This window comes from Spinacia oleracea, chromosome 4 (genome assembly GCF_020520425.1).
Source record: "Spinacia oleracea cultivar Varoflay chromosome 4, BTI_SOV_V1, whole genome shotgun sequence".
Lineage (NCBI taxonomy): Eukaryota > Viridiplantae > Streptophyta > Magnoliopsida > Caryophyllales > Amaranthaceae > Spinacia > Spinacia oleracea.
In genome coordinates this window covers 127,341,650-127,354,548 of record NC_079490.1, presented here as the reverse complement: position 1 = coordinate 127,354,548, position 12,899 = coordinate 127,341,650, and the positions used below count along the sequence as shown (strand labels likewise).

Here is a 12,899-nt window from a genome sequence, read left to right as displayed (position 1 = left end):
AATGGCCCTCTTACTGTTTGCTTAGCGGAGAAACAACGCTAGAAAGTTCTAGCGCACAAGGCGTCAGCTCTAGAAAATTCTCGCGCTAGACTGACACGCGCTAGAGTTTTCTAGCGTTGGTTGTCTTTTTATTCGAGGAACTGGGCAGTTCCTCGCCATTTTCTGTTTGTTTCTTCAAGTTTTTCTTCGTATTTCCTCTCAACTTCCTTGCTGATTTTAGCTCGGATCTTGTTGATTTCTTTAGGAAGTTTGTTCCGAAGTACCTGATCCTTAATATGTAAATAATTTCAGATTTGCTTGAATTTTTAGCTGAATTTCGAGTAAAATTCGTATGAAAGTTCTTGCTCAAATTGATTTGGAGGTTTTTGATTTTTGCCCAATTTCTTATAACTAATTGCTCGAATATGATGTTTGTAACGTATAAGTGTTCTAGCATGTTAATTTCTGCAAGTATGTTGATTTTGGGCGATTTTGAGCTTACTTAAAATAGCCCCCAAGTGTGCTTACAAACTTGACTTTGGAATGTAGTGTAGGTGTTCTTGGTTCATTTCTTGCAGTGTACATGAGTGATAAAAAATGTGGAGTATTAATCTTGATTTGCAGTTGTTTGGGCGGATTTTGCACGTATGTGTATACTACCATTTTGAACTTAGAAGTATGCTCATACTTAGGGAATCAAATTGTTTGACTCCATCAAGTAGAACAAACTTGTTATGAATTTGCGTACTTGAAAATTGAAAATAGTATAGGCTACTCGTGTGGTTAAGGTACTTAGTGTGCCTTAACATTTCCGTGTTTGTGGGAAAATAGCATGTCGGGCGGTTATCATACTTTCAAACTTATTAGTTAATCGCTTAATTATTAGTTTCAGTACTTACTAATTAGTTGATTTAATACTTAACTAATGAATTTCAATACATAACTAATTAGTACAAATGTGTAACTAATACATATATATTCTTAACATTTTACTTCTAACATGTAACTGATTAATAATTCTATCATCGAATGAATTGTCAGTTATTAAACAAATCCAACTAACACTAACGACATCATAACTAAATAACAAAAATTCCAGACTAAAACAACCGGAGTGTAATACCTAAAAATACATAAAATCCAAGCTGAATGGAAACAAAAACTTACGAATTGCAGAATTGAAGATGAAGCAAAGATGCTGAGTCACAAAACTGAAGAGCGAATGGCGGTATTGTAGCAGAAATAGAGCAAAAGTGAAGAGTAAGAAGAATCGTAGCGGGAAAATGAAGGATCGCAAGCATTCTCTCTCCTCAAATGTGAAGAGTGCTTGTGAAAATGAAAATGAGCGTAAAAAATGGTTTTTATACGACACGTTTCACTTAACTCAAGACAAAAACCAACTCAATTTGACCGCGACCCAACCCAGTTATAAAGTAATCTTTTGGGTGACGCCTTATATCAAAGTTTTGTATACGTAGTGATGCAACACCAACTGAAAAAATGTTTCTCTCTCTAGATATTTTCTCTCTTCCTCCTATCTCTTAGTAAGCCTTGATAACTAGAGATCATCCTTCTTGCCTTAGCAAGAGGGCCTCTGGGAGTCATCTTACGGAGATCTGAGGATCTAGGACCTTTCCTTTCTTTGTATGTTTTCTTTTTCTTGCTTTTCTTTGGTTTTGCAGGTGGATCGATTACGCCGATTCCTTTCAGTCCAAGTCAATCCCTAGGTTCCATGGAGAATAGCGTCCAACAAAGCCAACAACAACAACAACAACAACAACCTGTTTTGGAAGAACATCCACGTATAATGGAGGATATTATTATGGATGACGATCAACCGTTGATTGTGGATAATCTCTCCCTAGATCAAAACACTTCTAGGGCTAAAACCATGACTCCAAGAACCCCACCCCATAATGTCACCATGATACAATCCAATCCTGTCCCACTTTCATTTAGAGATGTCGTGGACGGATCCACCCTTTGGTTCAACGAGGCGAAGAAAATCAAGGACACTACCTTGGAATGGGAAGATCCGCCATGTGAGCCACCACACTCAACCTCATCTGTAACGTTTTCAAAGCCAATTCTCGACAAGCTAAGAGAGCCATGGAAGTAAACCCTGATGGGGAATTGTTTGGGGATTACTGTCCGCCCTTCTTTCTTGACGCAAAGAGTGAGAATCATGTGGAGACCAAAAGGTAATCTCGAAGTCATTGATCTAGGTAACAATGTTTATCTATTTCGGTTCTCCATAGCTGATGATTATGAAAAAGCCCTCTTCCTTGGTTCATTCTTGATCACTATCCGATGATCACCAAGTGGAAACCCAATTTCAGACCATCAAAAAATCCGTTTGAATCCATGACGGTATGGATAAGATTCCCGGAACTTCCAGTTGAATACTACGACAAACAAGCCCTTTTTGAAATTGCAAAAGTCGTGGGTACTCCGATTAGAGTGGATTATGCAACGGATAATCTAACACGAGCAAGGTACGCAAGGGTCTGCCTGGATTTAGATTTGTCAAAATCATTAGTTACTTCTGTTTGGGTGGTTAGTCAATGGCAAAGAGTTGAATATGAAAATATTCATTCTCTTTGTTTCACTTGTGGAAAAATTGGTCATTCAAAAGAAAAATGCGGCTCCGCTCTTTCTGCTTCCCAAGATAAGATTCATGCAGACCATTCACCAAAGGCCACATCATCATCCACTACACAAACATATTCATCCACTACACATGCAGACCATTCACCACATGACACGTCACCACCCACTACCCAAACATTGAACTTGCAAACAACGTTTCCTAAACAAACCACTCACGCCACCACCCATAGGGAGTTTGCTTCAGCTGAGCAGTTTGAAGCCAAAGGAGATTATGGGCCGTGGACTGTAGTCACAAACAAAAAAAACACAAAACCAAATAGGCCCAACAACCAAAGACCTAACTCAACCCAAAGACAAAATCAAACACAAAGATAAAACCAAACCCAAAATAAACCGAACAACCAAACAGCAAATGAACAAACAAAAAGAAAAAATCCAAACACTACAAATACAATTTCCAAGGAAAACAAATGGAGCTTATTGGAGAAGGAAGATTTGGAGAGCAAGATGACTGAAGAATGTGAAGAGTTAAACCTTGGGAGAACTAATGCTAGCCATCTTAAAGAGATTTTATGCGTGTTTCCATGTATAAATCCTTCACCTTCCAAAAGCCAACACCCAACAACTGAATTACAAGTAGCATACTCAACAATGGTCGACGCCGGTACCCAATTACCAGCGATTCCTTCATCTTCCACCTCTAGCCAGGATTTGCTTTTAAATGAAAAGCTTTCCAACTTTTCAAATCACTTTCCTGGAAACCAAAACAAAGAAAAAAATCCTCAAAGAAAAGTGAGCAATGGAAAATCGGAAAGTTTATCAACCAAGGAAAAAATATCCTCAACGTCGATCAACTCGAATCAACCAGAGAGGAGATCTTCTTCCACCCAACCTCCGCTCTCAACCAATCAATTCGCCATCACCCCCATCCCCCCATGTACCACAATCACCAACCCTTCCATCTCCACAACCCCTCAATGCAGCCACTCCACCTCCTCTCTCGTCCCGCCACTTTCCCCCACTATCGAATCAACCACCATCCAGAAACACAGCATCATCCCTCCACTTCCGTGAGCCGTTCACTCCATTCCCTCCACCACTGAAGACGGAAGAGCTTACAATCCCAAAAATGCCTCACCTATGGGCATCAATATCGACACCACCGACTCCGGAGAAAATTGCACTAATGCATCACTCTCTACTCCAACTCCAGGGCATCCAAAACATCAGGCTACATCAACAGCAGAGGTTACTAACTCCCACAATCCAGTTACCAACAAAGTAACCACTCGCACCTCCACTAGAAAAGCCATTCAATCATCCCTTGCTGTCAGGAATGGTAGAACTAAACTTAGAACTACCAGAAAACCATACGACCACCTACTCAGTGCAAAGAGGGGTAGTGGGAATTCAGATGGAGATCTTCTATTGGGGGATGATCAACACTGCAAGGAAGGAAATTTGGGGACTGACAACACCGCTACAGATGAAGGAAATCGACCAGATGGATCAAGGCCAGAATTGGAAGGATTGGGAAGTGTTCTCACGCTTACCAAATCCTAGTGACCCAATGACGACAGATGCTAGGCTTTTACCTCTTCCTGATATTGATATGAAGGTGGTTGTTTGGAACGTTCGAGGTGCAACAAAGGACGAGTTCATGCATGGGATATCATTAATAATCATAAGCCAGCAATCTTCATCATGCTAGAAACTAAAAATGGTGATGACAGAGCAAACATTGTTGGTAAGTTTCTTGGGTTTGATAAATACCTAGTTGTTCAACCAGAGGGTAGAAGAGGTGGTATTTGGGCGTTCTATAAGCCAGAAGTTGTAACCCTTATCCAACATCACGAAAAAACACCCAACTATTTCCACGCTCTGTTTAAACTAAACCCGAACCAACCTGAAGTTCTTATCACTGGTGTTTATGCACCCAGTACCAGCAGGAAGAGACACAAGCTGTGGTCGAAAATCAAGTCCAACCTCCCACCTCCTGAAACCCCATGGTTGGTGCTAGGTGATCTAAATGAGGTTACCAATCAGTCAGAAAAAATGGGTGGAAGAAGTTTTCAGGATAGCCAGTGGGCTGACCTGAAGATGCTCGCTGATACTGCATCCCTGGTTGATCTGGGTTTCCAAGGAAATCCTTACACTTGGACTAATGCTAGGGAGGGACTCGAACTGATAAGGGAGAGGCTTGATCGTGCACTTGCAAATCCACCGTGGCTGAATACCTACCCCAATACTCAGGTTCTTCATCCCCCTAGAACTCTTTAGGATCATTTCCCTCTTTTAATTTCTTTATTTAATGATAGACTGCCAGGCCCCTTTCCCTTTCGTTGTAAAGAAGCTTGGTTATCTCATGATAAATTTGAAGAATTTTTTATTAATAATTGGACTGCTAGCAATATGGAATTTCTTCAAGGTAGAGATAATTTTGTCAATAATGCTAAAGATTGGAATGTTAGGTTATGATACATATGACAAAACATAAATCATGCAGAAAACCTTAATGCCAAGAAACATATTATTTACACATAATCATTTAGCATAGTTTAGATGCATACACTCTGTTGCGTGCCCTCCCTAGCTGCGCCCGAACCGAACAAGAACAAGTCTTTAGGACTCCAAGTGTCGTCCCTCCGTAGATAGTCCACAGCACGTCCGGATCCGCCTTAAGCTTGACCAACTAGAATCGCCCTTAAGGCTCCTAGGATTTTCGGCTAAAATGGTTGCAAGTGTTTGGCTGATTTTTGCTTCAAAATCTTACCTTTGAATACTTCAATGTTGTATATAAATTTGTAACCCTAGGCCCCTATTTATAGAGTTATGGAAAAGGACTTATAATCCTATTAGAATACTAATTTAGTTTAATTAGAATCATGCTAGGACTCTATTAAATAAACTTTATCTATTAGGATTAGAATTTAATCATATGTCGAATCCCGATAGCTTTAGGATTCGTATAGCACGCACACGAGCATCGCACGAGCACCGTACACCCGCGCGCAGGCCTTGCGGCCCACGCTGAGCGCACAGCGCCTCGGCCCAGCTCGCAGCCTGTGATCCGCGCGCGCGCCCAAGGCCTTGGCTGGGCCTAGCCTTGCGCTGGGCCTGGTCGAGGCTTGGCGTGTGGTTTGTTGCGTGTGGCTTGCTGGGCGACGGCCTGGCTTCGTGCTGGGCCTTCGTCTAGCGAGCCTCGTCCGATGCTAATTCGTACGATACGCTTCCGATTAAATTCCCGATTCCGGAATTCATTTCCGATACGAACAATATTTAATATTTCCGATTCCGGAATTAATTTCCGTTTCGAACAAATATTTGATATTTCCGTTTCCGGAATTATTTTCCGATTTCGATAATATTTCCGATTCTGACAATATTTCCGTTTCCGGCAATATTTCCGATTCCGGCAATATTTCCATTTCCAATAATATTTTCCGATACGTACCATGTTTCCGTTTCCGGCAATATCTACGACTTGGATAATAGTTATATTTGCGATACGATCCATATTTCCGTTTCCAGCAACATCATCGTTTCCGGAGTATTCATTTCTTTCTTTTGACGATCTCAGCTCCCACTGAAACCAAGATCCGTCGATTCCGAATATCCATAGATGGAGTATTTAATGCCATTAAATACTTGATCCGTTTACGTACTATTTGTGTGACCCTACGGGTTCAGTCAAGAGTAAGCTGTGGATTAATATCATTAATTCCACTTGAACTGAAGCGGCCTCTAGCTAGGCATTCAGCTCACTTGATCTCACTGAATCATTAACTTGTTTAATTAATACTGAACCGCATTTATTAGACTTAACATTAAATGCATACTTGGACCAAGGGCATTATTTCCTTCATGGAATACTAATATCTTTGGGAACCTTAACTTAATCAAAACAAGGTTACTGAGAAGGATTGATGGTATCCAAATAAGTCTAGCAAAATATAATTCTAATTTCCTTTTAATCTGGAAAAAAGAGCTGCTTTTGGAGCTGAATAAAATTTATAAATTAGAAACAGTTATTTGGGCTCAAAAGGCAGGTATCAATTGGAGGAAATATGCTGACTGGAACACTAAATATTTCCATACTTTGGCCAAAATAAAAAAATCGAGAAGCAAAATCCTGTGTCTAAAGAATGATAGTGAAGTCTGGATCCATGACCAAGATTGCCTAAAGGATATGGCTAGAACCTATTTCATAAGTATTTTCACTACTTCTCTATCTTCAAGCAGTATTAACATTAATAATGAGCATAGTAAAGAAATTACTGAGGAGGATAAATTGCAGTTAACCAACACCCCCACCATTGAGGAGGTTAAAAGCATCTTGTTTCAAATGAGTCCTATAAAGAGCCTAGGGCCTGATGGCATTCAACCTATCTTCGTTCAGAAATTCTGGAAAACCTTAGGGAAAAGCATCACAAACTTCATTAAGGATTGTTTCCATTCTTCTATGATCCCCCCTTCTATTAATAACTCTTATCTTTGTTTAATCCCAAAGGTTGAAGTTCCTGACTGTATGAAAGACTTCAGACCAATTGGCCTTTGCAACTCTATCTACAAACTGATAACCAAGATTATCTCTTCTAGGCTTAAACCCTTAATGCCTTCCATTATCAGCCCCCTTCAGTCTAGTTTTGTCATGAATAGAACTACTGATGAAAACATCATAATCATAAAAGAAATGGCTCACATTTTCCACAAGGCCTCCAAGAAATCAAACATGATGGCTCTTAAGATTGATGTATCCAAAGCTTTTGACAGTATTGTGTGGAGTTTTATCCATGAGACACTTATTATCTATTCCTTCCCAACTCCTCTAGTTTCCCTTATCATGAACTGTATCACAACATCTTCTATCTCAGTTCTTTGGAATGGGCAAGTTACTGAACAGTTCTTCCTTCTAGGGGAATCAGGCAAGGAGATCCGTTATCTCCTTTCATTTTTGTTTTATGCCTTGAACGTCTTTCCCAAATGATTGAACAAAAAGTAGCCTTAAAACTGTGGAAACCCCTGCTTATCTCTAAAGATGTTTCTATTTCCCACCTTTTTTATGCTGATGATGTTTTTCTTTTTGGTAAAACCACTACTCATAACATTGACACTATGAAAGATACCCTTGAAGAATTTAGGAAAATGTCAGGGCTGAAGGTCAACTTTGCTAAATCTTCTGTTATCTTCCCAAAAAAAATGGATTTCAATGTTAGAAACTCTATCAAACAAAATTGTAATCTCAATGATTCAACCAGTTTTGGTAAATATCTAGGGAGTAACATTTCTTCTTTAAAGCTGAAAAAGAATGATTTCTATGATCTCCTAGACAAAACTACTAGTAAAATAAGGGGATGGCAAGCCAAACTCCTAAATATGGAAGGGAGATGTACTATGATCAAATCTGTTCTAAATGCCTACCATCTTTATGCTATGCAAATTTGTATTCTTCCAGCTACTGTCACTAATGAACTTGAATCTAAATGTAAATTTTTTTTGTGGAATAGGGTTGATAGGTCTAGGTACATCCCTCGTACCAATTAGGACAGAATCTGTGATCCTATTAACAAAGGAGGTCTTGGAATCCGCAATCTGAAAAGATGGAATCTTACTTTCATGGCTAAATTAGGTTTGAAAATCCTAACTCAGTCTGATAAACTCTAGATTATGATCTTTAAAGATAGATATCTTAAATACTCAAACTTCCTTGACTGCAACCAATCTAATTCCTCTTCTCCAATATGGAAGGATATTCTTAAAGGTAGAGATATTATAAAAAAGGGTATGATAATTAGCATTGGAAATGGAATTGACACTTCCTTATGGTATCACCATTGGGTTGGTGATTCCCCTTTTTACAAAATTCCAAACATCAAGCTAATTCCTGAAAGTAAGGCTCACTAGAGAGTCTCTAATATCATAAAAGATAACTCTTGGGATCTTACTCAGATCCAACATCTCTTACCCAATTCCATTTGTGACCTGATACTTGCCATGCCTTTGTCAAACATTTCCCCTAAGTCTGATAGCTTAAGATGGACCCTAGATAAGAGTGGCTCCTTCTCTATTAAAAGTTCTTATCATTCCACTTATGTTGCTAGGAATATGAGCTGTTCTATCCAAATTTGCTGGAAAAAACTTTGTAAAATTGGAGTACCTTACAAATACACAATGCTCTTATGGAACCTTTGTCATTCTATCTTGCCTGTAGCTGATGTTCTTGCTAGGAAATTACCTGGCTTAAATCCTATCTGTGTTGGATGTTTTGACTCGGTTGAAAATCATCTTCATCTCTTTAGGGAGTGCTCAAGTACTTCAACTCTTTGGTCTATGATTTTCCAGCACCAAGGACAGTTCTTTGATTTAGATTTCAACTTGTTCTATTCAAAAAACTGGGATGAATGGATCACCTATAATATTTCAGGCTCATCTCAATGAAAGATTATTTTCTGCATTGCTATTTGGCATATCTGGACCTATAGAAATAAAGTCGTTTTTTATTCCAAAATGGGAAATGCTGCTTCTTTTTACAATAATTATGGGTTGACTATAAATGTACTAATAATGTGAGACAGATGGATAGAGAAATTGCAGTTTCTGAAAAAGGAAAAGAAGTGGCTACTTCCCCTTTGCTCAGTGATCAGCAGCGCACTTGGGCTCCTCCACAAAAGGATTGCTTTAAGCTGAACACAGATGGATCTTGGGTATCCATCAACAATGCAGGTGGTGGTGGAGTAATCCGCTGTGACAAAGGTAAATGGGAAATTGGCTTCTCGATGAAATTTAAGACAATTGGTCCAGCCTCTGCAGAGCTATTGGCTATCAAAGAAGGCCTTCTTATTGCTTGGGGAAGAAAGATTGCAAATCTGGAACTGGAAATTGATGCTGAAGAACTGAAGAAGATGCTTGACAAACCAGAAGATTACCATGATCATCAACTTGGTGCTATATTGGTTGATGTGGCTGCTCTTCTCAAAAGGGACTGGAATGTGCCAATCTTGCATGTCAAACGAGATATTAATAGTGTGGCACATGAACTGGCTAATATTGGACGCACAATGGATGGTGAAAGAACTTATCATTTCCAACCACCTCAGAAGGTGTTGCAGACTTACTTCAGGGAGCTTCCAACCACAGGGGATGTCTAACTCTTTCAATGCTGATTATGGAAACAGGAGTATTTTGTTGTACTATATCTAATCTAATGTTTTATGCAAGTAACTTCCTAAGTCAATTAGGAAAACTCTATGGCATGAAGTGTTGTAATATAGGATGCCATCTAATCTTTTGCGTAGACTACTCGATCACCTATGGTTAGGATGGAAGGTTTTTGGTCTTATCGGATCCATAGCTGGATTCTGCTTTTGGATGTATGGTTTCAAAACACTTTTCTCTCTGGTTGCTCTTACTAATGTAATATAAGCTATCTTCGTTCTTGTGTTAAAAAAACAGAGTTTTGTATACGTAGTATGGCAGAAATTGCATAACCTAAATTAGATATTTAAATAAGTATTTAGGAAAAGAAATATTCAAATCAAATGTATTTTACGAAATTAGTCAAATAATTTCAAAATACACGGAACCTTATCTAGTTGGAACTTTTTTTTCATCCTTTGTCAAAACAAATCACGGAAAATGTAATTCGACAAAATCATTTTGCAAAAGCACATTATGCAGCAAACCAAACAATATCTGAATGTAGTAAATAAACTTTACTAAAAATGGAAAAATTAACTTCAATACCTATGGGTCATTCAACTTGTTTTTATTACACGGGAATGTTGATTATTTTCTCATCAACAAGGTGATGTTTTTCTTTTATAAAGACCGGTTGTATTTAGGGATGTCAATGAGCCGATACGCTTGTGAACAGCTCGTGAACAAGCTCGGTCAAAGCGCGGTCAAAGCTCTTTCATTAGTAAATAAACGAGCTTGAACAATATGATAAATATAGTGTATATATTTATTTATAGCAAGTACATAATATTGTAACCCTAGCATATTTTGTATATATACTCACGCTAATCAATGAAATAACTCAACCATTATTTCCTACATGGTATCAGGCCTCCTTCTCTAAGCCCTAACCCTACGTTCTGCCGCCATCCTTCCTCTTCTTCCTCTTTTTTCTTCTCGCAGCCATGGCTGACACCTCTGGCCCCTCCTTCTCGAACATCAAAACCGTTGTTCCTATTGTTCTTGAATTGAATAAGGGTCAATACTCTCATTGGGAAGAACTATTCAAACTCCATTGCCGTGTGCATCAAGTCATCAATCACATTATCCCACCTCCTCCTCCCGCGGCAGACGACCCTGTCACTGAACTCACGGCCAAGCAAATCGCGGAATGGCAAAGGTTAGATGCTGCTCTCCTTCAATGGATTTACGGGACGATTTCGAATGATCTTCTTGGCACCATTTTTGTTCCTGACACCACATCCATGAAGGCTTGGGAAAGCCTCCGTCTTATCTTTCAAGACAATGAAGTTTCGCGTGCCGTTTATCTGGAGCAGCAATTTAACAGCGTGAAACTCGACAATTTTCCAAACGTCGATTCTTATTGTCTTCAACTCAAAATCCTAGCAGACCAGCTTGCCGGAGTCGGGGCTCCGGTATCCAACAGCAGGCTGAGAATGGTGCGTCCCTCGACGCGTCTGCTCTTCTGACTTCCGTCCCCCTTGATGATTCTGATGGTAACTCTCAACTGAACCATCGTCACAATCAGCCTAGGCGACATGGAGGTGGTCGCGGGGACAATGGAGGAAAACGGGGTGGACGCGGCAAGTCACGTGGCAATCATAATGGTGGCCACAATTCTGGGAATGGTAACAACAGTGGTCAGCAACAACACCAACAAATGGGCTCTTGGCAATGGGTCCCACACGGCCAGCAGCCGCAACAACAGAGTTGGGCCGTCCCACCTTGCCCTTACCCTATGCAATTCAGTCGTGGTACCCGTCCCCAACAACCCGGTATTCTTGGTCCCCGTCCCCAACAAGCATATTCTGTTTAAGCTTCCCCCTATTATGCTCCTGTTTATGCTCCTACAGATATTGATGCGGCCATGCACACCATGACATTTAATGCACCCCCAGATGATAATTGGTACATGGACATCGGTGCAACATCACACATGACCGCAAATGGAGGTACACTCTCCCCTTATTTTAATATGAGCATTAATCGTAATATTATTGTTGGTAATGGCCATGAAATTCCAATTCGCGGTTATGGACACAAATCTCTCTCCCATCCTAACCCTCTCCTCCAATTAAATAATGTCCTCCATGGCCCTCAACTCATCAAGAACTTAATTTCAGTTCGTCGTTTTACTCTTGATAATAATGTTTCCATTGAGTTTGATCCATTTGGTTTTCTGTGAAGGACCTACAGACGGGGATACATCTAATGCGATGTATAGCACGGGCGACCTCTATCCGCTCATCACCAAAAATCAAGCCAACCGGCCTTCTGCATTTCCTGCTTTGTTTCCTGTTTTATGGCACGACCGTTTAGGTCATCCGGGATCTTTAGTTTTGAACTCTCTCAAAAATAAACAGCTTATTAATTGTACTAGAACTTCTATGTCTCCGGTTTGTCAATCATGTGTTTTTGGTAAACATGTTAAGTTACCATTTTATGACTCTATTTCTCAAACCTTTATGCCATTTGATATTTGTCATAGTGATCTTTGGACTTCTCCGGTCTTGAGTTCCGCCGGTCATAAATATTACATACTGTTCTTGGATGATTTTACTAATTTTTTATGGACTTTTCCCTTGGGTGCTAAGTTACAAGTCTTTCCCACATTTCTTCAATTTAGTAATCTCATCCGCACTCAGTTTGAGCGGCCAATTAAATTCTTCCAATGTGACAATGGGCGGGAATATGACAATGAGTCTTTTAAATTATTTTGTTCCAACAATGGTATGGTTTTCCGTTTTTCTTGCCCCCATACATCTTCCCAAAACGGAAAGGCCGAAAGAATACGAACAATTAATAATTTAATTCGAACTCTCCTTGCACTTTCCTCCATGCCTTCCTCTTTCTGGCATCACGCCCTTCAAATGGCTACTTATCTCCTTAACATTTTACTAAGCAAACCCTTGCACCAAAAATCCCCTACCAAACTTCTCTATCTCAAAGACCCTTCCTACTCTCATCTTCGGGTTTTCGGGTGCTTGTGTTTTCCCTTATTTCCCTCCACACAAATCAATAAGCTGCAATCCCGGTCTACTCCTTGTGTCTTTTTGGGCTACCCTCAAAATCATCAGGGTTATAAATGTTATGACATCTCTAGTGGCAAAGTC

General features: G+C 39.8%; 2 protein-coding genes across 2 annotated transcripts; both read left to right on the top strand.

Annotated features, from left to right (window-relative positions):
• The first annotated feature begins 2,343 nt into the window (after positions 1 to 2,343).
• LOC130471867 (uncharacterized) lies at positions 2,344 to 3,663 on the top strand. Its single transcript, XM_056842204.1, has 2 exons — positions 2,344 to 2,874; positions 3,052 to 3,663. The coding sequence occupies exons 1-2, from the start codon at positions 2,344 to 2,346 to the stop codon at positions 3,661 to 3,663; spliced, it is 1,143 nt and encodes a 380-aa protein (XP_056698182.1).
• Positions 3,664 to 7,572: 3,909 nt separating this feature from the next.
• LOC130471866 (uncharacterized) lies at positions 7,573 to 9,027 on the top strand. The gene is made up of 3 exons (XM_056842203.1): positions 7,573 to 8,074; positions 8,270 to 8,427; positions 8,539 to 9,027. The coding sequence occupies exons 1-3, from the start codon at positions 7,573 to 7,575 to the stop codon at positions 9,025 to 9,027; spliced, it is 1,149 nt and encodes a 382-aa protein (XP_056698181.1).
• The last annotated feature ends 3,872 nt before the right edge of the window (positions 9,028 to 12,899 follow it).

Bases quoted from the DNA above. Each gene is read 5' to 3' on its own strand.
- LOC130471867 (XM_056842204.1), top strand. From the start codon at position 2,344: ATGACGGTATGGATAAGATTCCCGGAACTTCCAGTTGAATACTACGAC. The intron at 2,875-3,051 runs GTAGTCACAAAC...ACAATTTCCAAG, and splicing joins GAGATTATGGGCCGTGGACT to GAAAACAAATGGAGCTTATT.
- LOC130471866 (XM_056842203.1), top strand. From the start codon at position 7,573: ATGATTGAACAAAAAGTAGCCTTAAAACTGTGGAAACCCCTGCTTATC. The intron at 8,075-8,269 runs GTAAATTTTTTT...TGATCTTTAAAG, and splicing joins TAATGAACTTGAATCTAAAT to ATAGATATCTTAAATACTCA. The intron at 8,428-8,538 runs GTTGGTGATTCC...GATCTTACTCAG, and splicing joins CCTTATGGTATCACCATTGG to ATCCAACATCTCTTACCCAA.